The sequence below is a fragment of the Micromys minutus genome (assembly GCF_963924665.1).
Source record: "Micromys minutus genome assembly, chromosome: 28".
NCBI lineage: Eukaryota > Metazoa > Chordata > Mammalia > Rodentia > Muridae > Micromys > Micromys minutus.
The window spans coordinates 18,860,239-18,886,781 of NC_137963.1; the positions used below are offsets into that span (position 1 = coordinate 18,860,239).

Below are 26,543 nucleotides of genomic sequence, written 5' to 3' on the forward strand. Positions count from 1 at the left end.
TGGCAATCATGGTACAGAGTATTAATAACATGGTAAGTATTTGTTGGCTTCATGGGACACTTCAAAAGCAGGATCCAATGAGACTTGATAGACATTCATATGTTCTCCACCCAATACGCCTTCATTGCTCTATGTCAAGGGAGACTCAACCTTTGAGTCTTTTCTTGGTTTTATGTCTTTGCCATAGGGTCTCACTAAAAGAAGAGACCATGGAACTCTGACTGACTTGAATCTCACAATGTACATGAAGCTCAAAAGCCCATGAGAAGCCAGGCTTGGTGGTGCAGGCTGGTACTTCTATCGACTCTAGAGACAGTGGCAGAATTACAAGCTAAAGAGTAACCTAGGCTATTTAGTGAATACAAGGTCCAGGCAAGGCAAGTAACGAAACTCTATCTCAAAATAAAAAGTAACAAGAGGGCTAGAGATAGCCCTTGTCTAGCTTGTGCTATGCCCTGGGTTTAATCCCTAATGTCACAGGAAATAGAGATACAACTGAGAAACAGAGACCTGTCTTGGTTGTGTGAGAAGTCAGTCATCTATTCTGCCGAGATACAGGCCCAGGAGGTGGCTTCATCTTCTTAGAAACGTCACCTGCCTGGAACTAAATTAAATGGGAACTCATTGAGTTCCCTTGCTGAAGGGAAGCATGCCATCTGTACGGAATGAATTCCACCCTTAATGGAGATAGGCCCTGCTCAACTTAATCTAATTATGAACTAACCTGATTAGCGCCTAGTTCATGAGCACACAGGTTATGCCTTTAACCACAGTGAAAAGAGTGCAGCTCGTCACTGAGAGAAATCAGTAATTGTTGAAGAAATATGCTCTGGGGCCAAGCTGCCTAAAAGAAGAGTCCACACCATTACCGCTGGCTGGCCATGAGAAAGTTGGTGAACATCCAGGCCCTTAGCTATGAAATCAGTAGGATGGGGGTATATATCGAGTAGGCTGAGCATAAAGATTCCATCAGAGTGGGGGAGCTAATCTCAATTCCAGTGAATGGTGGGGAAATAAATTGTAAGAAACACTCCTTATAGCTTTTATTCTCTCACTCAGTAAGCATTCATAGGGGCTTCCATAGGGGCTGCCATAGGGGCTTCCCATCTGCAAATGAGGAGCTGGGGAAGAAATAGGGGTAAACTAGAATAGACTCCAACAGGGAAAACCCAGGCCTCAAGTAGGTAATACAGGACAGTAACCACCAAAAACATACATTACAGTGATCTGAGACCCCAGGATGGGAGACTTTAATCAGGTGACATCAACAATCATTAGGAATTTTACTTAGGATGCTTCTCAAAAAAGAAGAATCACTAAATGAACAGGATTAGCACTTGGTGAACGATTGCTCCCAGGAAGCTAGAAATTCCACCACCGATGATGTATTTTCACCTGTCTGTAAAATTGTGAAGCACAGATGTTCAGCTTGCACAGTGTTCTTGCTTGCTCCTTACTAGTTCTGTTTCTCCCTGGCTGACCCGCTACTACCCAATGGTAGCGGCCACTACCACGTCGTTTAGAAGGCAGACTTCTAACTTGTCTTGGAATGTATCACCTCACTCACGTGTACTCACAGGGAAAACTATGTCTAACCTCAGACTGCAAGACAGTGAGGTACGGTCCCTCCATTCTTACACCCTTTGCAAGGGTTCTCTTTTGTTTCTTGCAAGACTTTGTGAGATCTCATGACCGTGCACACTTCCCCCTGTGTTCTGGTTTCAGAGTGAACTGAAAGAGTTGTTTAACGCTGCTGGAACTAGGCTCGTGGTGGTAGAGTTCGCAGCAAAGTGGTGTGGCCCCTGCAAGACAATTGCTCCTGTTTTCCAGGTAAGGATTTCCAGTGTCTGTCTCATAGCTGCCAAAGGAATCAGGTCCCCAAAAGTTTTCCCAGCCACTCTGAAGTCTTTCTACTTCCGAACTATTAGGAGCTCTGCTGTTGTGTTGTTTGGTTTGCTTGCTATTAAGCATCGCAGTGAACCTGAAGCTAGTATTCTGGAATGTCATGAGGTGATACCAGAAGACCGGAATTGTCTGCAGGGAGTTCACTAAGAAACACCACGGTATGCTGAAGGGTTACACATGGGAAGGGGAATTCATAGCGTCACATCTCTACAACCCCATGGGAAGAACAAAAGGATCAACTAACCAAACCCTCCAGAGCTCCCAGGGACTAAAATACCAACCATTGAGCACACATGGAGAGACCCATGGCCCCAGGTGCATATGCAGCATTCTCTGGCATCAATAGGAGGAGAGGCCTTTGGTCCAGTGAAGGCTCATTTTCCCAGTGTAGGGGAATGCCAAGGTGCTAGGGTGGGAGAGGGTGGTTGGGAGAGGGAGCACCTCCATGGAGGCAGTGGGAGGGGGAGTGGGGATGGGAATGTAGAAAAGGGGTAACAACTGAAATGTAAACGCAGAGCATATCCAATTAAAACAAATCTTGTTTAACTTTATATTCTGATTTGCTCTCTGATCGGTACAGTTACTAGAGGAGAAAGAGATCCCCAGGTGAGGCAGTCACTGGATGATCTTTTCTTCAATCCCTGCTCCTCTATTTGTCTCTTTTTTTCCTCCCATGAACGTTTTGTTCTTCCTTCTAAGAAAGACTGAGGCATCCACCTTCTGGCCTTCCTTCTCTTTGAGCCTCATAAGTTCTGTGGATGGTTTCTTTTTTCTATTGAATGCTTTTAGCTCCTTTGTCAAAGACCAAGTGATCATAGGTGTGTGGGTTCATTTCTGGGTCTTCAATTCTATTCCATTGATCCATATGACAGTCTCTGTACTAATACCATGCGGTTTTTATCACAACTGATCTGATATATAGCTTGAGGTCAGGGATAGTGATTCCCCCGGAAGTTTTTTTATTGTTGAGAATGGTTCTCCTGGGTTCTTTATTATTCCAAATGAATTTGTAAATTGCTCCTTCTAACTCTATGAAGAATTGCATTGGAATTTTGAAAATTTGTGATTGAATCTGTAGATTTCCTTAGGCAAGATGGCCATTTTTACTCTGTTGATCCTGCCAATCCATGGGCACGGGAGGTCTTTCCATCTTCTGAAGTTTTTTTCAATTTCCTTCTCCAGAGATGTGAAGTTCTTGTCATACAGATCATTCACTTGCTTGGTTAGGGTCACACCAAGGTATTTTATATTTTTTGTGACTATTGTGAATGGTGTCGATTCTCTAATTTCTTTCTCATCCCTTTTATCCTTTGAGTAGAGGAAGGCTACTGATTTGTTTGAGTTAATTTTATATCCAGCCACTTTGCTGAACTTGTTTATCAGCTGTTGGAGTTCTCTGGTGGAATTTTGGGGTCACTGAAGTACACTATCATGTCATCTGCAAATAGTGAAGTTAAACAGGAATTTTAACACCACAAATTAAATGCTTATTAAGTCACTAGAAGGCTCTGGATGAGACCACACTCTGTGGCAGGCTATACAAGTAGCACAGGCTACCCCCTATAACCCAGTTGGGTCTCAGGCTTATGATTCTCCTCCCTCAGCCTCTCGAGTACTATCATTAGAGTTGTGCCACCACCTTCAGCTCAGAATCATCTTATTAACCTGAAAAATATTACCAAACCCCAAAGGTCTTTTTGTTTATTATACAATAATTTTCTCTCATTTTACCAGCTCAAGGGATTACTATAAACATGATGTTTTTTTATTCTCCTGAAGTACTTGTTGTCTTGGAGATTTACTGCCTCCATCTGCCAACCTTGGCCTAGTTCTAGAAGCTTCTAGCCTCTGTGTAATCTTATGTACACCTGGAATGTTTTCAGTCTCTAAAACTTACGGCTGAATAAGCTTACCCCTAGTTCTTTCTGAGCTCTGGCTGGCTGGTTCAGCTCAGCTGTTCTTGCTAGAAACCCTTCTCCGTAACTAGTTCAACCTGGCTTTCCTCTTCTGGCCCCTCCTGAATTGCTCTGCTTGGCTTCAGATTAACTCTATCAATCTGTTCTGACTCTCTGGATTCTTCTCAGTCTCTGGCTTACTCTCTTTCCAATCTGTCTCTGTAAAGCTATCCCAGTAAACTGCCTCTCCCCTACTCTGCAGTGCTCTCCCTTCAGTAGGCTCCCTCTCCTCCTTTCTATCAAGAGTTGGGCAGATCCTATTCTGTCAAATCTTTCTCTGATTTGTCACTTTGTCTGCCACTCAATTAGACATCACCTTGAAACACCACTGCTTCCTTCTACAAACTAACCTGACCTTTATTGTACAGGACTAAAGGTGTGTGCTGAGGGTGTGCCTGTATTGGAACCAGAGGGATTAATGCTGTACACTCAGGGTTGAGCCACACCACAACTAGAAACTTTTTTCAGTAAATAACTCAACCCCAAGCTTCACAGTGTCATCAAATATCCTGCAACAGACCAGAGAAGAAAGAAACCCTACAAGGAATCACAGTCCACACACAAAATTGCAGGGTGGGGGGAGGGGAGAGATTGCCAGCAGCAGAGCTTCTCACCTAAGCACTCTCAAACCTTGTAATTTCCTGCTTCTCCTTCCCTCTGGTATTGACTCCACTTGGCCAAGCTTTGGACACTTCATAGGTCACCTTCCAGGAGTAGTCGCATTTGTCCTAGTTGACTAGAGATTCTTGTGACATGATTTTTAAATAAATCAAGATACTATAAAATGCCCATTTGAACATAAATCTGTGCCAGCATAAGTTATTACCTGTACCCCTGAGCCGGGACCTTGTTATCAAAAACATTTCCAGAACAAAACAGAAGCAGAAGACGGCCCGTCTTCTAGCACCTTTCATTTCTTGCATGGCTTCTGAAGTCAGCTGACAAGGGAATCTGAAAAAAAAAAATTCTAGTTTCAATATATGATAGATTATAGAGGGTGTGGCTGTGTGGGCTGGAGATCCAGGCTGGTGGTTACCAGGGACCCCTTCTACTGACACCAGCCTCCTCAACACTGTTAGAAATGGGAAGATAAAAAGTGCCAAGCACATACTGGTTCAGAGAACTGCATCTTTTTTCTGGAACACCAGGACCACAGCATGGTTTCTAACACTGACCTAAGCCCATGCCCTTCACCCCAGACAAAACCCTTACAGGTGATACCCCGACGTCATCAGGAGCATCCTGTTATGTCTCCCCACCCCAGATGGGGTAGGTCTGGCCCTCACTAAACACAGCCCAGTGTCTCTGCTTTTTGCTCTTGAACCTCGAAGTGAATATCCTCACTTTGTTCTTAGACCTGCAGTGGATCCTTGCTTGAGGGGTTCCGTGTTCTAGGCTGTAATGAACCCTCAAAATGATGCTTAGATCTCTTTAACAACCAAGTCATACATCTCTTCTCTTACAGAATGACACTTTATGGTGCAAATGTTAATTGCTAATTTTGATGTTGTTTTATTCTTTTGTCTTGAAGGCAATGTCTTTAAAATACCAAAATGTCATGTTTGCTCAGGTGGATGTGGATTCATCTAAGGTAAAACCCTAAGTTCTCTGTGTGGAGCATCAAACCCCAAACACTGTGGAGCTCTGTGAATATGATGACATTACCGGGCTTAAAACACACGTGGAATTTCACACCTTTGTTTTCATGATAAATGTAGCAAACCGTTTCACGCAACATTTTTAATATTAACATTTAATATTTGCAACTTTCTTTAACATTACTATTAAAACTTAGTATTCTTTGATATTTGTTTAAATATTAGCAACTATATGGCACCCCTTCCTGCTGTATCAGATATAACCAATCAACCTAATAGTCTTCACATCTAGTCAGACATTGTAACAAAGCCATGATGAAAACTACTCTTAGGCTTTATCAAGTTATTAATCACTTTCTAAAACCGAGCTCAATGATTACAAACATTTGACATATCTTGATTTGGTATCCTGTGCTTTGGGGGAGGGGTGCTCACATAGCATAAAGAACTCCAGGAAATCCTTCCCTCCTTTTCCTAGATCCATCTTCCTCACTTCTCCTCTCCCAAAACAATAAGCCTCACAGTCTCGAGCCAACTATGTCTTCTTACTATAGGAAATATCTCTTCAGAAGTATTCTTTCTAGGCTTTGTTAATTTATAATAAGGAAAGATAACTACATTAGTTTCATATATGAAATAGCCATAGCAAAATGCCTAAGATAAAGAGAACCAGTAAGGTTTATCTCACCATTTTGAAAACTCGAGTCTCTGGTGAAAGCTCAGTTGCTTTGGGCCTGCAGAAGGCAAGCACATTTAGACAGGAGTGTATGGCAGAACAAAGAAGTGCCATCAGCAGCAGGAAGACAAAGAGAGGAGGAAGGGGCCACCATCCCACAGTGCCCTTTAAAGGCATGCCCCCAAACAAACTAAAGGCCCCTGGTAGGCCTCACCTCTTTTACCTTCCACTGTATCCCAATAGCTCCAAGTGGAGTACAGGCTACTGAGAGGCATTGTGCGTTCCAACTATAGCAGAAAAATAACATGACCTACCCAATCATTGGATTGAAGCCAAGCTTTAAAATCATCAGCAAATTACAAGTTGATTCTCTTCTGTGTCATAATTGTTTGCAGTTTTGTCAACTTAACACAACTTGGTATACCTGGGAAATTGTGATAATATTTGTATACATTTTGCTGCACAAGTTTCTGTGTGAGCATAAGTTTTGATTTCTCTTGGAGCTATATCTACATGTGTGGTTGCTGCTACTGCACTTTAGTCATATAGGGAGGAACTAAACTTCATTATTTTACATTCTGATCACTACGGGAAGAGAGCTCTGATTTCCCCACATTTTTAACCAACACAAGTTACTCTCGGCATTTTAATTATGTCTTTTAAGATAAAGCAAAAGACGCACTTTTCTAATAATAACTTATAGATTAGCTGTTTCCATAGCAATTATAATTTAAAATACAATTTGGTATGTGTTCGCATGCTTCTTTTGTTTGCGTTTATTGTGGGAAGGAGATTTAAAGCCAATCAAGCAGCAGGAACACCCGTGACAGTGAGAGATGCTCAGCTCGGCTGTCCACGGACAGCTAATTCTATTCAACTTCTAAACGAGGGAAACAAAAACACACCACTTGGAAGCAGTCTGATTCGGGCTAAAATTGTGAGATTCTGCCCATCCTCTTGTCTTTGGGCTCCAAGGGTTTCAGGAAAGATTAATAGTGAAGGAAAAAGAGTAGTAAGTCTTTAAAAAAAGAGCATGTAAGCCTTAGAGAGCCTTGCCTGTCTTTAGTGTAAACACACCTTTTCCATCCTCTTTTCACTGTCTGGTATTCCTGGGCTAGACTTTCCGAACCCTCTGCCGTGACACAGCATGCTAACGTGGAAATCCAGCTCACTTAGCATCTCAGCCTCCATCCCACTTGATCTTCACCACATCTCTTTCCTAGAGCCCTGGAATCCCCTCCTATTTGTGCCAGAATGGCCCTCTCTACACAAGGTTTCCCTGGAGACGTTGAAGATGTGTTAGGGGAATTCTGTAAAGTATCGGGCTTTGGATACTTTAGGCTTGGAGACACAGCTTCTTAGAAATCACCAAGTAGCACACTTGGTACAGAGGAAAGTCACCAAAACTCTGGTCTCACACCACTTCTTCTCCTTCCCAGGAATTGACTGAATGTTGTAACATCAATGTAGTACCCACATTCCAGATGTTCAAGTACGCCCGAAAGGTATGTTTTCATGGAAACCAGCATTTAAACTCCATTATCTATCAGGAGCCTAATTCCCTATCTTCAGTCTCAAAACTCCATCTCTGGGTTTTAACCAATCAACTCTACTGACAACAGATATAGACCTTTTAGGTTAATTAAGTCTATCAAATTAGAACCAATGCCAAAATTTGGCTTAAGGACCTAAGTCAAGGTATTTTCTCTTGATGCTATTAATTTTAAACTTCAGGAATACAGGACAGCACCTACCATAGGAGTTTATTGCCACATAGAACCTGATAATGAATCCACCATGGGCTGGAGAGATGGCTCAGTGGTTGGGAGCACCGACTGCTCTTCCAGAGGCTCTGGGTTTGATTCCCAGCAACCACATGGTGCCTCATGGCCATCTGTAATGAGATCTGATGCCCTCTTCTGGTGTGTCTGAAGATAACTATATATACTAAATAAATAAATCTTTTTAAAAAGAGAGAAAAAAAGAAAGAGGGAGAGAGAAAGGAAGGAAGGAAGGAAGGAAGGGAGGAAGGAAGGAAAGAAGGAAGGAAAGAAAAAGAATCTGGTTCCTAGCACTCACGTTCTGTGGCTCACAACCATCTGCAGCCCCGTCTCCAATGCCTTCTTCTGGCCACTGAAGACACCTGCACATTCATGCAAATGCATACAGACACACAGAGAGACACATAGATAAAAACTAAAATCTCTTTTGAAACCTAAATAATTTGAAACAGTCTCTACACAGCGGTGTGAATGCATCTATTTCTGATCTTTTAGTATATATAATTGTATAAAAAAAGAGCCAAAAATAACAACAAAACATGAGAAAAACCTTCTATGCCAAAGGCAAGAGCCAAGAAAAGGATGCAGAGAGAGGCCATAGAAGGAACACTCTAAATTGTTTTCTTCTCTTGACTCAAATCTCAAAACGAGGCCTGAGCAGATCTTTAGCGCTCCATCAGACCTCACTTTCCCCATTGCACCCGGAATCAAACGATGACCCTTCCAAACTTGTTTATTCCAGTTTCTGTCTCACAGGGATCTGTAGAATCATTGCAATGGAGGGGGTTGGGGTGACCAGGCAGAAAGATGCGTTCACTTACATTTTTCTGTGTGGAGAGCTAGGCAGGAAGGCTTCTCATTGCCACCAACTGTCTTCTTAAGAGGAGAGAAAAATTAAATTCATGTACTAAAAACCACATCCAGAATCTGGGGCGTGTAACTGTAGACTGAGTTAGGGAAGAAATTAAGTACCTTTTATCCATTTTGGTTTTTTAAAGACTAGAGTACAGTTTCTACTAAGGATTGTTTCCAGAAATGTCTTTATGTTTCCCATAAGACATCTGGCGATCAGCCACTGTGCAGTGTGCCTTTTGAAGGTGCTCAGCATAAAAAAAAAAAAAAAAAAAAAAAAAAAAAAAAAAAAAAAAAAAAAAAAAAAAAGTTAAGTAAATTACCCTAAAACACAGGAGAAAATTTGCCTCCTTTGAAACACAATGTGTGCCTATGCATCAGATAGGAGGCGCTAGGATTCTCCTTTTGTTCTGTAGTTGCCAAAAATCTCAGGCTTAATTCCACTGCTCAAATTATATGACACCCTGCCCCCACCTTACCACCATGTCTCCAACATGTCCAAACAGACATTCCCACACTAGACCATCCATAGGCTTTTACTCTCTTCCTTGCTCTTCATTTTTTCCTCTGGTCATTTTTAGCGTATAGACATCATAAATAAAACAGAACTTTAAAAAAGGAAACAAAACACAAAAAGCTACATGTTTTTCCCTGGCTGCTGGAACTTTTCATATAAGAAGTTGGTTGGCAAAGATTATACATGGGCTGGACCTAGGCCTCCCACACACGTGTAACAGATGTGAGACTTGGTCTTCATGTGGCTCCCAAACAACTGGAGTGGGGGCTGTCCCAAAACTGTTGCCTGTATATTGGATATGTTCCCCTAGCTGCCTTGTCTGGCCTCAGTGGGAGAAGATGCTTCTAGTGTCACAGAGACTTGGTGTCCCAGGTTAGGGGGGTTCCCACTGAGCTCTCACCTGTTCAGTGGAGAAGGGGAGGAGAGGGCTGGGGGAAGAATTGTGGGAGGTGGTGACTAGGAAGGGGGACCGTTAATGAGATGTAAAGGGAATAAGTAATAATGATGATAATAATAATAATGATGATAATTAACTGAGCAGTGTGGGGAAGTTGGTTGACAGGGTTGTGATGTAAGAAATGGCTGTTGGGCTGGAGAGATGGCTCAGTGGTTAAGAGCACTGAATGAATGCTCTTCCGGAGGTCCTGAGTTCAAATCCTAACAACCACATGGTGGCTCACAACCATCTGTAATGGGATCTGATGACCTCTTCTGGTGTCTGAAGACAGCAACAGTGTACTTATATATAATAAATAAAACTTTTTAAACAATGGCTGTCATGGGGTGGAGATATGGCTCAGTCAAAAAATTTGTCACCCAAGCACATAGACCTGAATTTGAACTCCAGAACTCTCATATGAAAAGCCAGGTGTGGCCATGTGTGTTTGAAATGCCAGTGCTGGAGAGACAGAGGCAGGAGGATCTTGAGGATTGCTGCCAACAAGGTTAGCCTTCCATACCATGTGAGAGATGCTATCTCAAAAAAGAAAAAAAAGGTGAATAGCACATGAAGAGTACCTTCTTACCTCTATATACCACTGTACAAACGTGAATACACACACACACACACACACACACACACATACACACACACACACAAACACACACACAGGTGCACATGCACAGGTTCAGCAAACTCCTCTCTGCTGTATTCCTTAGTGTTTTCATCTAAGCCTTAGATTCTAAGGAACATCATGTTCCAGGAAGATTTGCTTTGGTAAATAAGTTCCCTCCTGTGATATCTTGTAGGTGGAGTACCCAAGACCTTTTCTAGTTTCTGTAACCAGGATACCATGATTGTAGTGCCTTATTGTACATGCACTGGTCCCCCTTTACCCAAAAAGAATTCATTCCAAGACCACCAGCAGATGCTCAAAACCACAGACATCACTGAATGATCCTATACATAACATTGAGTGGTTACCCTATTCATTCTTACTGTAGATCTTGAAAAACATATATAATATTTTTATTCCTTAGTAAGTAAAGAATTTTTACCTTTTCATGTAAAGTAAGTCTTTTGTAGCTTCTCTTTAGCCACCAATCATTATTCTTACCATTTGAGGCTATTATTAAGTACAAACAAGGGTTACTTGAACATAAAAGCACATTGGTCTGATGACAAGACAACAGAAATGGGTGATAGGCAGGTGGAAGGAACCATCCACCCCTTAAGCATGAGATGTCATCATGTGTTGCAGTAAATATTTAAAAACATGGCAGTTTTGTTTCTTTATCAGCCCTGAGGTCTCACTCCTCAGGCCCAACTTTAGTTTGGAGCTACGCACACCTCTGGAACCCAGTCTGAGCCATCACCACAGCCCAACAAGATTGCATCAAATAGACAAAGATACAAACTGCCCTTCTATATGAGATATTATACCTGTAACATCCTTAATGGTCATAGCTTTTTAACACCAATTAATCCCACCTGTGTCCAGCTGGTCCTTAGGAAGCTCCACATTGCCAAGACCTCCACCCTCTGTCCTCTGACCTCCTCCAACTTCTCAGCCCTCTCTACTTCCCTCACCCTGCCCAGTCACTGGCTTTCCTTTATTTTACTAATTAAAATGGGAAGGTTCAACTGGAGTCATTTGACTAGGCAGCCCTTCTTGGGGAAGTGGAATTAACATTAAAATACAAACAGCTTCAGGATAATCTACAATCATGCTTTGCAAAGTAGCATGTAATTTCAGGCTTTTTGTTTATTTCAGGAATTCTATGGAATGTTTTTAGATCATGGTTACCTAGGAAACTAAGATCATAAAAAGTAAAACTATACACCATCATATATTTTGAAAAATGTGTGTGTGTGTGTGTGTGTGTGTGTGTATGCATGTGTGCATATGTAGATCATAAATTTGATTTATGGACCATTCTAAAAATTCACTAAAGGCTATGAACTCTCTTTAGAAAACATGAATATACATACATGTGTCATATATATAGATGATATTAAGGGACTCCGTGCCTCAAAGATTGAACAATGGCCCCATTATACTAATAATTTTAGTTTCATAGTATGCAGATGTCTACAGAGTATAGGAAAGGAGACAAAACAAAGAATTGGCAAGTCTAGGCCAATTGCTTCTGCCTGAGCCAACTATCAATATTAATTGCAACTTCCATCTGTTGCCTTAAAGTAAATGGTTTCCTGAAGCAGTAAGTGGGCCCACTAGCAAGAGAAATAGAAAATGGGCATGTATATGCTAATAAATAAGTCATTCATGTGTAATCCTTTGCTGGACTCTCACATTAAACTGGAGGAAGCTTTTCCCAGATGTCTGCAAACTGTAAGGCTCCTGTTGACATTATGAGTGTCATTTCCAACAGGCATCTGCCATAAGACAAATCAGGTATAAAGACAAAAAGCATTCTACATCATTTGCTAGAAAGAGGACAGGACTGAACAGGGTTCACATACAGTGACCAGGAAGAGAGATAATGATGCCCAGTGTTTCAGATGAAGCAAAAATAAATGAGGAAGGGCATGTGTCTGAAGAATCCTAACTAACTACTTCTTTGCAGAGAGTACTAGCAACTGTCTCTCTATCTCGGGAATTAGACTACTATTGTTTGAGCCTTAGTATTACTGAGAGATTTAGGAATGTAACAAGCCATCCTAAGGCTCAATTTTATTCTTATTTTATGTGCTTTAGCTTTTTACCTGCATGTATGTGTGAATAAAGGTGTTGGGTCCCCTGGAACTGGAGTTACAGACAGTTGAGAAATGCTTCATGAGTGCTAGGAATTGAGCCCTGGTCCTCTGAGAGTTGAATCTGAGTCCTCGGAAAAGCAGCCAGCGCTTTAACTGCTCGTTTTCCTTCTTTGGGAGATGAGCACTATCATACTTACCTTTGAAATTTGTCTTGAAGTTTTTCAATCAATGGCCAGAACGTACAAAGCACTGGGCTTGATGCACGCCATATAGTATACTTATTATAGTTGATTTGAAGGTTATAGGTTACTGCTGAATTATTTAACAATATAGCCACGCCTTTCTCCCTACAAAATTATAAGTAAATAGAATTTTTAAAAATGAAGCATATGAGAGGCCATTTAAATTCTTCAAATGCCTTCTGCTTACACTAAGTCACTATCACTTGCTTACATCGTAAATTCCATCCTGCTAAAGAAACAGCAGACCAAGGGGAGTTCTGCCTAGTGAGGCTAAAAAGTCTCTTATAGTCTTCAGGTTCTTTAACTGTTGGTCAGCCCCAAGAGTAGCCAATGCTCTTGCCAGAGAAGTGTAGAGTCTAAAATCTAAGCAAGACGGAAGGAAAGTTGGCTAAGTGCGTCAGCTTTTAGCTCTGTTTAGCAATTCTTAGTACCACTGCTAAGGATACTGCTGTTGTCTTAGCAACTAAGAGGATGCTGTTTCTCTTCTCCATGTTAAGAATTAGGCAGAATCACCCTCTGTTGTTACAAACCATGCTTTTATTTGATGTTCGATATTTTGATCATTGAAGAGTTTACACTGGGCGTTTTCTGACAGTTTTAAGACTTGTTTATTAATATACTCTGTACATGTGAGTACTTTGTCTGGATATACATCTGCACTCCAGAAGAGGGTATCAGACACTTGTGAGCGGCCGTGTAAGTGCTGAGAATTGAACTTAGGACCTTCAGACGAGCAGTCAGTCTTAACCACCGAGCCATCTCTCCAGCCCTTGTGTTGATTTTGAATAGTTAATTTTCATTTATAGTGAATTCATAAATGTCATTTATCTTGATTACTGAGGGTTTCCCACCCTTTACATTTTTAAACCCAGCCCTCTGAACTTTCAGTTGTTGATCTACGGCAGTGTTTCATTTGGTGATTTATGAGAAATGAGAAGCCTCAGGAACAAGTTGTACTCAGTTAAGATTTACTGCAATGAAGACTATAGAATAAAGGCAGCTGGGAAACAAAATACCCATTAGTGTTCTCCAGAAAGACCTTTTGATAGCCTCTCTTGTTAGAGGACACAGATGTGTTTACTTTGCTTCCAACAGTGATCTTCACACATGGGCAGATGATTCTGTTTAGTGATACCCTTTTAAACTCAGGGACTGAGGCAGGCTCAATCGTAGTGAGGATGTTTATCACATACACATCTTGCTACACAGCCATTGCTATGTAAACCTAGATGAAGACTCCCAGTTTGGGTGTCTAGACAAAGCAACTCAACATGAAGTGTGGCCACATCCATTGCCCAGTCCAAAGCAATCAATCACTGAGATCATACTCGGAGATCCACAGTCCTGGGAGTTGATGAAACATTAATGGGCTGTTGATTTGTAAGAAATGAGAAGACTTGGGAACAAGTTGTACTCAGAGTCAAGATTTATTGCATAAAAAAATGTGGAATAAAAGCAACCAGGAAACAAAATACTGGTTAGTAGACTCTGGGAAGATCTGTTGATGGTCTGTTTTGTTAGGGAACACAGATTGCTCCAGAGCCATGCAAGGTTCAGGCAGCCAGACATTAGCTCTTTTCTCACAAGGAGTCACACAGATAACCAAATATCATGAGGACTTCTGATGCTAAATGCCACTCCTAAAGTTTATAGCTAGGACTCCTGGCACAATGATTCTTAAAATCTAGACATTGAAATGACCCACCTGAGGAAGGATCTAGGCCTGCAAGGGTGAAGGGGACCTGCCCAGCTTTTCAAAAGGCCCTGCTGCTTTGCACAATTCTCAAGGCCTAGACGTGAAGACAGGGTAGTGGTAGCTTTTCACCTGTCTGAGGAAGGGAAAGTAGGCTCACTTTCCCAAGATGTCTACCAGGACTGAGGGGAAAGTATACCTGTGCCCTTAATTAGAGCATCCTCCATAAAGAGAGGATAGACAGGAGCTTATTCCCTCATCTAGATTTTTTTTTTTGTCTTCAAAACAAGATTTATTTTTTTTTAACATGAAAATACATGGAAAATACATTGGTCTCTTATCTGTTACAAATAAGACTCAAATTATTAATCATAACAAGAAGTGTTTCTTGAGATATTTCCATCTACACAAAAGACTAACAGCTTATTATTTTTTTTAAAGATTTTAAACATTTTTTGCTTAAAATTATACATTTTTGTCAGTACTGTTTTTTCAGACATTAAAATAAATTTTACATAAAACCATGTGAATATGTTTTTTAGTCAGTACTTGATTTTTTTCAAGGGCTTGACAGTATGCATTGAAAACGTACTAGTTGCAATAAGCGTAAAGTACATGCAAAACAAAACGCAACATGGAAATAGTCAAAGTCTTCTTGTTTTGTGAATATATGTATAGTTTTTGTTTTCTTTATTTCTTGGACTTCATACAGTCTGAGAGTTGTTTCTGGGGCAGTGCAAGCCTCTGGGGTTAGCATCCCACTATCAGTGACTGCATATTATGTCTGTTCTTTTGTGACTGGGTTATCTCACTCAGGATGATCTTCTCTAGATGCAGCCCCCTCATCTAGATTTAAGGGACACTTGCTATGCACTTGGGTGGGTGAGAGTGGGGATGGAGATAAGCCAAAGGTCATAGAAAACCAACACTGGGCTTCCCAATGGAAACATGAGGGTGGGTATGCGCCATTGAAGAGAATAACCCTGGAAGCTGAGTTTACCTCAAAGAACAAAGGCCCATTCCACATTCCCGGTGACAGGTAGATGTTCATCTCTGGGAGCCACAGTTCTTTTTCTATTCTCAATGTGGCTTGGGATGAATTCAACATCACACCACATCCCCTTCTGTGGTAAGCCGCACGGTATTGAGGATCTGATGTTGCAGCAGCCTTGTGTCTACTAAACAGAGTCTGCTGATGGCACAGAATAAGAATTCACATGCTCCAGCTAGAGGTGACTGTCTAGGAGTCATAGGAACTCACACCAGACCAGAGCCATGCCTGCTTGTTTATGTAACTCAGCATTTACCTTTGCATTTTCACGGCACATTTGAATAGTCTACCAAGCTCTAAATGAGTACTATCTGAAAAAAAAAAAAAAAAAGTCGGTTACTACCACAGAGAGAGGAAGGTAGTTCTGCAGTCCTTTGTATTGCTGATGCTCAAAACATAGGGCACGAAAGCAGCTGCAGGAAGAAAAGAATAAAGTAGTGTTTCATCGTTGTCTAGAAGTTACAATGAGTTCAAAGATGCCATCCTTGAGATAAAGATAAGTGTTGGAGACAAAAGCCATCTGCGGGCTCTTTGCCGTGTCTAGAATTTGAGCGTGTCTCTTCTAGGTGCCTTCTAGATATAATAGCTCAACTCCAAAGATTTTAATTGAGCTACTTCCATTGCCAAGGTCTGCCTGGGGCATAGGAAAGCCAACAGGGTTCAAATCTGTGCTCATGATGTAAGTAGTTCTGGATAGAGGTGGAGTGGGGTCAGAGGGAGGCATCAAGATAGAGTCACCAGCACTCACTGTTGTTCCCACCTCTCAGATGAGGCAGCTTTTTAAACTGCTGTTGTTAAACTTACCTTTTCCATCCCATTTGCACCATCTTTTAAAGTGAGGGTGTGTTTTGCCTTTATCCGTGCTGTTATCAGTGAGGGAACTGTATGGCGAACATCTCTACAGTCATCCTCCAAGAAGGTCTCGCATGGGTTAGTGCTTTGCGCTGGTTTGTTTATGCTTGTACTGTGGCTGGTACTTTGGGGATTGCTATTGTTTTAAATATGCATGGCTGGGAAATTGATGAGCTTGGTCTGAATCGTGCAGCTGGTCCAAATATAACTTCAGTGTTCACTCAACCAAAAATTATACTTCAACCGACTAAGGCTGGTTTGTTATCATTGTCCTATGGCATGCATCGTTTGTCTAATTTTGACTCTTGGATATCCATCTCTCAGGAAGAGACCACTGGATTTTCCCAGTAATAGTGATAGACTTTGTGTAAATGTCAGAACACATTTGACACAGAAGCCTCTGGTTAGACCTATGTGACAGGTGAGTCAGGAAAGAGTTACTTCATTATTCTACTTTTGTGTGTTTCAGGATGTCCATAATGAAAGTTTGGACATTTTAAATAATGTTGAGCTTGGGTAGCTCTTTGGTCCTGCATAGCCTCCCTCCTCCCATTGGCTTAAAAACAAAACAAAACAAACAAACAAACAAACAAAAAAAAAAAACCCAAAGCAGAATCTTCTCTATTTTGTTGCAATTATTTCTAGTATGCATGAAGAATGACCTAGCTAGGTGTGGTGGCATCCCTGAAATTCTGTCACTTGGTTAGCAGAGGAAGGAGAATTGCAAGTTCAAGGCTAGCCTGGGCTGCACAGTGAGACCCTATCTCAAAGCGGAGGGGTGGGGGATGCAGAAAACTTGAAAATAAAGGCAGCATAAGAGAGCTGTAAACTTCCCCGATGCTTCTTATTGAAGCCTTTGAGACACAACACAGCACCAGGTTTAAAAGATTGGTCAGAATTCACAAGCCATTAATAGCTAAGTTTACATTTTTGTGGATTCCACACTGTTGCATGCAACCAACAACAGATCAGAAATATATAAAAAGAATTATTCTGAAGATGTACAAACTTCCCTATTTTATTATTCCTAAAACAATACAAAGTAACAGCTCCTTCCTTATACAGCACTTATATTGAACTGGTTGTTATAAAGACTCTAGAGAGGATTAAAGGTTTACGAGACAACAGGGCTGGACTCTAGGCAAGCACTGTTGGTCTCCTAACCCCCAGCAGTATCCCAGGACAGCCGCACAGCTCTCCTTAGCAAGGCCCCTTGTGGCATCAGCTCTGATCAGTGGCCTTCCCCCATTTACTTAGTCTGCTAACTAAGATGCAAAGCCCACACTACACAGGATACAAAAATGTAATGTCTGTTTTTGGTCGACTAGACATAGAAAGACGATGGTGCTGAGGATGCAGCTTGGTGGTAGAGTCCCTGCCGCTGTGTGTGAAGGCCCTGGGTTCAGTTCTCCAGCATAACAAAGAAAAGAAAGGAAGGAAGGAAGGAAGGAAAGAAAGAAGGAAGGAAAGAAGGAAGGAAGGAAGGAAGGAAGGAAGGAAGAAAGGAAGGAAGGAAAAGGAAAGGCTGGCAAGAAAGCAGGAAGGAGGATGCCTACTTTCTTCCCTGATGCTGTGTGATAAAGGACCCTGAAAAAACCAACTTAGGAGAGAAATGATTCATTCCTGCTTACAATTCAAGGTATAGTCCATCATGGTGGGGAGATCAAGGCAGCAACAGCAACTGGCCCTACTCCCTCTGCACTCAGAACGAGAGGCCCGTGGGCGAGTTCTGCTGCTCTGTCTCTTTCTTCACTTACAAGGTCCAGGAGCCCAGCAAATGGTGCCATCTTCAGTGAATGGGTCTTATCCAGTTAATCCTCACAAGCATGCTCACAAGCCAATCTCCAAGTGATTCTAAATTCTATCAAGTTGACAGTGACCACTAAACATCAGAGAGAGTGGAGAGAACTTAATTCCTGAAATCTAATACTACCCAGAGTCTTGAATTCATGTTTTCTTTTTTTTTTTTTTAAGATTTAGTCATTTATTTATTTATTTATTTATTTATTTATTTATTTAATATATATGAATACACTGTCACTGTCTTCAGACACACTAAAAGAGAGCATCAGACCTCATTACAGATGGTTGTGAGCCATCATGTGGTTGCTGGGATTTGAACTCAGTACCTCTGGAAGAGCACTCTTAACCACTGAGCCATTTCTCCAGCCCCTTGAATTCATATTTAAATGACCAAAAATGACCTCTAATAAAAGCTAATTATGTGAAAGTTCCAAACTGGTTACTAAAAATGTGATGAAAAATATAGTGTCTGTCCTTAAACTGATGAAAAATAATCAATTATGTCTTAGTGGAAAGTTCAGAACGCTATAGGACGGTGAAGAAAACGTCTCAGAAGGCTTCAGGAAATGGCTGTCAGGGAGGGATGAGACTAGTTGGTGAGAAGCAGAGTTATAGCATAGCATGGGTGTGTCTGGAATTGTTTCCATGATTAATACAACAATCACATGAAATTATTATTAACATTATTATTAGCATATGAGTTCCTAAGGGATTTTGTCTGTTTTGCTCACATTGGTCTATTTCACTGTAGATACTCATTAAATGCAGGTGCTCAAAGAAAACCATGTGAGTATCCCAAACATCCAAAGTCAGAAATGTTCCAGAACCTGATACTTTGTACCAGCAGGATGCTGTACAAAGTTCCTTGTTTCAAGGTACACAGACTTATTTTTAAGAAAAAGAATTAGAAAGCGTTGTACAGAATTCCTGCTTTGGTTACCCTTAATGGTCAACTTGACACAGGCTAGAGTCATCTTTGACTCAACTGAGTCAAATTGAGGAACTGCCTAAGTCAGGCTAGTCTGTGTGGGCATACCTGTGAGGGACTGTTTTGATCATTAATTGATGTGGGAGTAAGCAGCCCACCATTGGTGGCACCATCCCTCAGTCAGTGTCCTCGGCTGTTTAAAACCAACTATGCATGAACCAGGGAGTGGTCCAGAGACTGATCCAAGAAGCACCATGCCTCCACGGTTCCTGATTCCAGGTTCTTGCCTGACTCCTCAGTGACATATAGTGACCTGGAAGTAACGAGATGAAATGAATCCTAACATCCTCTGGGTGCCTTTGGCAAGAGTGTTTTGTCGTAGCACCGTAAAAGAAATTAGAGCAGACATCAGACTATCTATAGATGATATACATGAATCACAAGCAAATTCCAAGCTAGATTTGAGTCTCATTCCCAAGACACCTCCTTATTTATTTTCAAATATTTCAAGATCTGAAGAGCTTATAGCCAAGTGCTTCAGATGAGTGGTCCTCAGTACGTGTGTCTTAAATAAGTGAGTGAATTATCTGAGTTTCTAGGGTTCAGAATTCATGTGAGGAGCGGTGGTAAGGTGGAGGGGACAAAACTGAGACATCATTGGAAAACTGGATTCCTTGGTGAGGAAGAAAACACTGAAGAAGCTTGAAAAGGAGCTCAGAAGTACATTTGTGGCATTGGGATTCATGGTCGTAGGGGGAGCATAAAAGGCTCAAAACAATACAGAGAAAGTTATGTGACTATTGCTATAGTCCACGTTAAAGGTGACCCATTAGGGAGCAATGGTGATGTCACTTAAAGCCACCAGAATGGCTGACAAGCAAAGACTGGTGATAGCCAGTGTCGTCAGGATGTGGAGCAACTAGAAGGTTCATCCTTTTGCAGGGACAGCTAGTTCCTGGGGTTGCAGATGTAGCTCAGTTGGTAGAAAGCTTGCCTCGCCAGCCAGGCATTAGTCCCCAGCGTGTTAAAGACTGAGTGTGATTGTGCATAGAGCAATTCACAGCCATCCAGGGTAATCCAGGCATGATGAAGACCAGCCTGGGTTATATGAGATCCTTCATGAGTGGGACAGAGAGAGACAGAGACACAAAGGACTTCTACCAAAGCCTAACCTCATGGTGCCATTTCTTTAGATATGCACCAAGAATGAACTCCTGCTGCCCCACCCCCACAGTTACAAAGACAAGAATATTCCTAGCAGCATCATTCCCCGTAGCCCAAGTGGAAAAGGCACACTCTACTCATCTAAAGGAACACTGGAATGCTTATAGTCTGCTGTTCAACACACCATGACCATGGTACTGAGCAAAGGAAATCAGACAGAAAATAGAGTCAGTAGAATTCTACTTGTAAAGTTAAAACTAAAATAATCAAAAAAAAGAAAGAAAGAAAGACAGACAGACAGACAGACAGACAGAAAGAAAGAAAGAAAGAAAGAAAGAAAGAAAGAAAGAAAGAAGAAAGAAAGTTCAGTGTGAAGAACTCATAATTGAAGTAGCTTTTGAGCACTGAAGGGATAAGGACTTGAGTGGGCGGGGTGTCTGGATGTGGTGATACAATGTGACTCCCTCATAAGAATTCTCTAAGCTTTTTACTTAGAAGTCATTTCTGAAATTCTGTCTCACGTGATACAGTGGGTGACAGTCCCCCTGTGGTAGATTCAATGTATCTCTAGAAAGAGGTCAGACTCCACAGTAGCCATGGGTCTTATTGCTCCTGGCTATTCTTGGTAGCTGTAGACTGGGGAATCTTATAACCCCGTAATCATGCAAATCATCATCTCGAGAGCTGCGCCCCATTTTTTGCACCTCATAACTTGTAAAATCCCACTATGAGACACAATAAGAGAATTCTGCCTAGTGGGGCCCCCAGCCCCTCTTTTTGAGTTTCCCCCTGTCCTTTGAAGTAGGAAATGGGCTAACATAAGCAAACACAACGTGATTCACTGAGGATGTCTCTGAAAAGAAAGGAGAAATATCTTCTTTTTTTTATTGGATATTTTTTATTTACATTTCATATGTTATCTCCTTTCCAGATTCCCCTCTGAAATTCCCCTATCTCATCCCCTGTCCCCCTGCCTCTATGAGAGTGTTTTCCACTAACCTACCACTCCCCCCCATCTCCCCGCCCTGGCATTCCCCTACACTGGGGCATTGAGCCTTCATAGAGTCAAAGGTTTCTCCTCTTGTTGATGCCTGATAAGGCCATCTTCTGCTACATATGCTGCTGGAGCCATGGGTCCCTCCATGTGTGCTCTTTGGTTGGTGGTTTAGTCTCTGGGAGCTCTGGGGGCTCTGGTTGGTTGATGTTGTTGTTCTTCCTGTGGGGTTGAAAATTCCTTCAGTCCTTTTGCTAACTCCTCCATTGGGGACCCAGTTCTCAGTCCAGTGGTTGGGTGAGAGCATTATTTCTCAAGTTCTGCCAGAGCCTTTCTGGAAACAGCTATATCAGGTACCTGTTAGCACGCACTTCTTGTCGTCTGGGTTTGGTGACTGTCTATGAGATGGATCCCTGAATGGGGCAGTCTCTGGATGGCCTTTCCTTCAGTCTCTGTGGCACACTTTGTTTCTGTATTTCTTCCCGTGAGTATTTTGTTCCCCTGAGAAGTATCTTCTAATGGAGCCCTGGGAGTCCAGAAGATCTTCTGGAATCACACAGTGACGGTCATGAGAGCAGACACCATCTCTTGTCTGTGGATGCTCTTTATGTCGGATGGTCTCACTCTTACCTCCGATTGGATTGGGCTCCCCTTTAGCAAAAGAAAAGAGAAAGACTTAGACACAGTGTCTAAAAGAGGTTAAGTGGGAGCCACTGTTGTTGTATACTGGTGCTTGCCCTTCCAGCTCCCAAGGGAAAAACCACCCCCCAGACCATTAGAAGAACAAGGTCTAGTGTAGTCTAGGCTGACCTCAAACTCTCTGTGAAGGTCATGAGCTTGAACTTCTGATCCTCCCGCCTTCTCTACCTCCCCAATGCTGGGATTACAGGCGCACACCTCCACAGTTGGTTTATGAGGTGCTGGGGAATCACACCTAGAACTTCACCTATGCTCGGCAAACATCATGCAAACTGAGCTGCCCCCAGCCCTGGAAAAGAGACCCTTGGCAGATTCCTTCTGCCACCTTCCTCCCCTGGCCGAAAGCCAGGGGAATTACTTATAGGGAGATGAATACATGCCGACAACTCAGATAAATCATGAAATTCTGCACCCACACATAGGTCACTCCATTCTCAAGACTCACAAGGATACTGTGCTGTCTCAGAAGTGGACCAAGGAGCAAGAAGGTGAGTAGTGATGGAAGTGATCCACACCAGGGATTTACATTCAAGGAGTTAACAGAATGGCAGATGATGCAGAGGAGATGCTGCTGGGGGGAAGCGGAGACCTGAGGTGTGGGCAGTTACTTCTCTACAATGCACTGAGCACTGAGCTTTGTTCTGGAATTTCCTAGCCTCTACTTCAAAGTCCTAACACATTCCTGGCTTCAAAACCTGCTTCCCAGAAGCTCCTGTCTTTGATTGAGCCTGGTCTCAGTTTGCTTACATTCTTCCCTGGACCCAAATGACTAATACACTTAGGATTGGCACACTAATGGTTCAAAGGATGAGTTGACATCCTTGTTTTATTAAGTGTAATGCACTTGTATATATCCATGTGAGTGTATGTGGGGTACCATCCATCTCGATGGTTTGGCGTCTCTCACTGGCTTGGAGGTAACCAAGTAATCTAGACTGGCTGTCCATCAAGATCCAGGGATCCACCCGTCTCTACCTCCCCAGCTCGAGGATTGCCATCACACAAATTCCACTGTTCTAGTTGGGTTCTAGGGAATCCGACTTAAATCATTTATGATTGCATGCCAAGCACTTCGGCTGAGCCATCTTCCCAAACCAAATGTAAGAGTGCTATTTAAAAGGCATCCCAGCAGGGTGGGTGTGCCGTATGCCTGTAATTCTAGCACTTCGTGGTTGGAGGCAGGGGGATCAGGACTTCAGTTAGACTTCCTAAAACTTGTCTCAAAAAGAGAAAGCTAGAGAGAGTCCATGGGTTCATGTACTTCCAAAAAAAACAAAACAAAACAAAACAAAAAAACAAAAACAAAACAAAAAAAAAAAAAAAAAAAACACCACCAACTAAAATAACCATCCACTACAAAGTGTACCCTGAGTTTGGGCTGTAAAAAAAAAAAGAAAAGAAAAAAAAACATGCAAAACATGCATTGTTAGAACCAGGACAGAAGTCAAAAATGATTTTTAGTTTTGGAAACTTGTGTTAATAACTGATCTAGCCCTTGGCACATATCTAATAATGATATATAATATGCTCTAATTTCGAGGACTGGGCTTCTCCCTCTCCTTCACTGAAGTGTGTTTTCAGTAATCCATTAAGAACTATAGGGACCTGGAGAGATATTCATATCACCTATTTGAAAAGGTAGCACTTTGTGGATGGCCATGCCGACCGAGTGTGCCTGATTGTGTGACAAATAATAAGGGTCACGAATTTGATCTGTTCAATATGTATTTATACTTGAAGTGTCTTAAAAATTATGAAAATGGGAATCAATTTTACAATCAGACACAAAACTCCTTGGCACTTTGATGTTTGAATTAATAAATTGGGGGGGGGGGCTTTTGTGTATTTGAAACAGATTTTTGAATTTCACGGAGCTGATGTTGAAACACTGGAACAGAAGATTCAAGAGCTGATGTGAACTGCCACCCAAATATACCTGTGACATTTTCTAAAGCAGCAGCAAATGTTTTGTGTCTTCATTTTGAGCATGCCCTTTGGGCTGTTTTCTATCTGTCTCTCTCCGGAGGTTCTGTAGGAAGGAAGGGGCATTACAATCCTTCCAGGACCTTGCTTGAAACCCTTGCGGTAGCAGAATTGTGTTACTTCCATTCATTTTAGTCAGCCTTGCTCTGGTCGTTATTTGGGTGACTTTTTTGTGACCTTCACAAGAGAACCCATTCGAATCTAAGTAACAGCAGGTCACTAAGATTTTCCAGAGACAGGCAAAAACTCATGGTCAAACCACATGATCAAAGAAATTGGCTATCCTTAGGTATGCCACTGTTCGGGAGGAGAGTGCTTTGTTTTGTTTGGGGTCTGTCTGTCTTAGGTTTTCCATTTCTGTGATGAGGACACCATCACAAAGACAACTCTTATAAAGGACATTTATTTGGGGCTGGCTTTGCAGGTTCAGGCCATTATCGTTATAGCTGGAGGAAGCATTGTGGTATCCGGGGTGCTGTAGAAGGAGCTGGGAGTTCTACATCTTCATCCAAAGACAGCAGAAGGAGACTGTGTCACTGGCAGCTAGGAGCCTCCCCCACGGCCTTCCTCCAACAAGGCCACACCTCTCCTAATAGTGCTACGCCCCAGGCCAAGCATATCCAAACCACCACAAGGTGTAAGAATCAAGGCCAAGGCCTCTCATCATTGAACTATATCCACAGCATGGGGGTGGGGTACTATTTGTCCCAGTTTGCTTTCGATTGTATGATAAAGCACCGAGACAATTCTGGAGCACACGGTCATACATGGCATGTCCTTATTAAACCTTTCCCCAGGGATGTGGAAGATGGACCGCTCCAAGGAAACAGACCCGACACAACAGGATTGACTGGTGAGCCTCTAAACCTACAGACCCTGTAGCAGCACACATAAGACCTGAACATGTTCAAGCCAGACAAGATCCCAGAACTGAAAGGGGGAAGTGGACACAGGCTCCCACCCCTGAGAAACAATCTGCAATTTATAGCCACTGGCAAGGGAAAAATCAGTTTTTGTCAGTGGGGTAACTACACTTCAGGACTGGCTCCATGCTCAGAAGTAGGTGACCAGTGAGAAATTAACCCAATGGTATTTGTGGAGACTTTTTTGTATCATTTTGCTTTGTTTGGGACTTGCTTTTAGTTTCATTTTGTTTTGTTTTTATTTGTTTTTTGATTTCCACTCTTTGTGTTTTTGTTGGTGGGTGGGCAGTATTGTGTATATTTCTTGTGGAGTTTGGGGGAATTGTTTGTTTGTGTAAAGAACAAAAAGGAGATTAGGAGGAACTGGGAGAGGAAAGACAAGTGATCAAGATGTACTGCATAACACCCTCTCTTTTAATTAAAAAACACACCAAGAAGAAAAAAATACCAAGACCAAAAGCAACTTAAGAAAGAGAGGATTTATTGGTCCATCCTTGAGAGAAGCCAAGGCAGTATCTCAAGGTCAAGCAGGAACCGGAAGGCAGGAACTAAAGCAGAGACCCTGGAGGGATGCTGCTTACTGGCTTGCTACCTGTGGCTTCCTCAGTTTGCTTATGCCTACAACCCAGAAGTGCCTTCCCAAGGGTGACATCGCAGAGCCTTCCAACATCAATCATTAATCAAAAAAGCTCCAAAGACTCGCCTATATAGGCCAATTGATGAAAGAAATCTCTACTCAATGAATTATCCCCCCTCCCATGTTGATCCTAACTTGGGACAAGTTGACAAAATAATCTAATCCACATAATACACCTATTCATATTTTTTTACTCAAGGGTAAGAAGACAGAAAGTAATTCAATGGCTTCCTCAATGTTTTCCCAGGAGACCCTATGTTAGGTGATGCCTACATTGATCTGACAGGTTGAAAGAATGCAGTATAGTTGAGCATTTACAACAGTATCTGACTGTTTGTAACTATACCAGCCACCCTGCTTAATAAAAGTAGGGATCAAAATTTTTCAGATTTTGTCTACTGTGCTCATTTTTGTGAGCCAGTCACGTGTAGAGCTTAAGGTGTGGTTCGGGGGTAGGACACTTGCTTAGAATGCTGAAGGCCTAGGGTTCAGCCCCTAGCTCATCACTAGAAATGAAGGAACAATGGAGAAGGAAGAAGAGCAGGAGAAGGAATGAAATGTGAACAAAACTGCAGCTGTCAAATCAGAGTGGATATACTTTTAAATACAAACCATATTTTTCATAATGTTTGCACTTTTTAGTCCATGTCCTGCCCCTAGGCAGGCAGGCTGCAACCTTTGTAGGGTAAAGGAGACTGAACATGGCTTCTGAGGGCTCCAGGTACTTGTCTCAAGCCTGGCACTCCCTTCCTGCAGGCTAGCCTTACCGTAGGACAGCCAGGGTTACATAATGAGACCCTGTCTCCAACTGATTACTCGTACTTGGGGTGGGGTGGGGTATATGTTTCCAACATGTTAACACTCATGGAACACAAACTAGTAGCCAGCCTGGTTTTTGCAAGGCAGGCAGACCTAATCAAGAACTAGTATTTCAAAGCCAAATCTTAAAGGCCACTGACCCTATGAAAAAAAGCAGCCACTAAAAAATGTCTTTGAATCAGCAGAACAAGGTGGGAAATGAGCCTGGATATGGTACATGACACATGAATGTCCCTGGTCTCTTAGGCATCCCACATTCTCTACATGAATACATGAACAGGGAAGGGCCTAGTTTTCTGCTTTGCCTTGCTAGC

General features: G+C 42.1%; 1 protein-coding gene across 1 annotated transcript; it reads left to right on the forward strand.

Moving 5' to 3' along the window:
- Positions 1-8: 8 nt before the first annotated feature.
- LOC308438704 (thioredoxin domain-containing protein 8-like) lies at positions 9-23,785 on the forward strand (the record flags this gene model as incomplete). The annotated part of the gene is made up of 6 exons (XM_080940176.1): positions 9-32; positions 1,726-1,830; positions 5,392-5,451; positions 7,574-7,639; positions 22,290-22,355; positions 23,723-23,785. The coding sequence occupies 6 exons, from the start codon at positions 9-11 to the stop codon at positions 23,783-23,785; spliced, it is 384 nt and encodes a 127-aa protein (XP_080796302.1).
- Between the last annotated feature and the right edge of the window lie 2,758 nt (positions 23,786-26,543).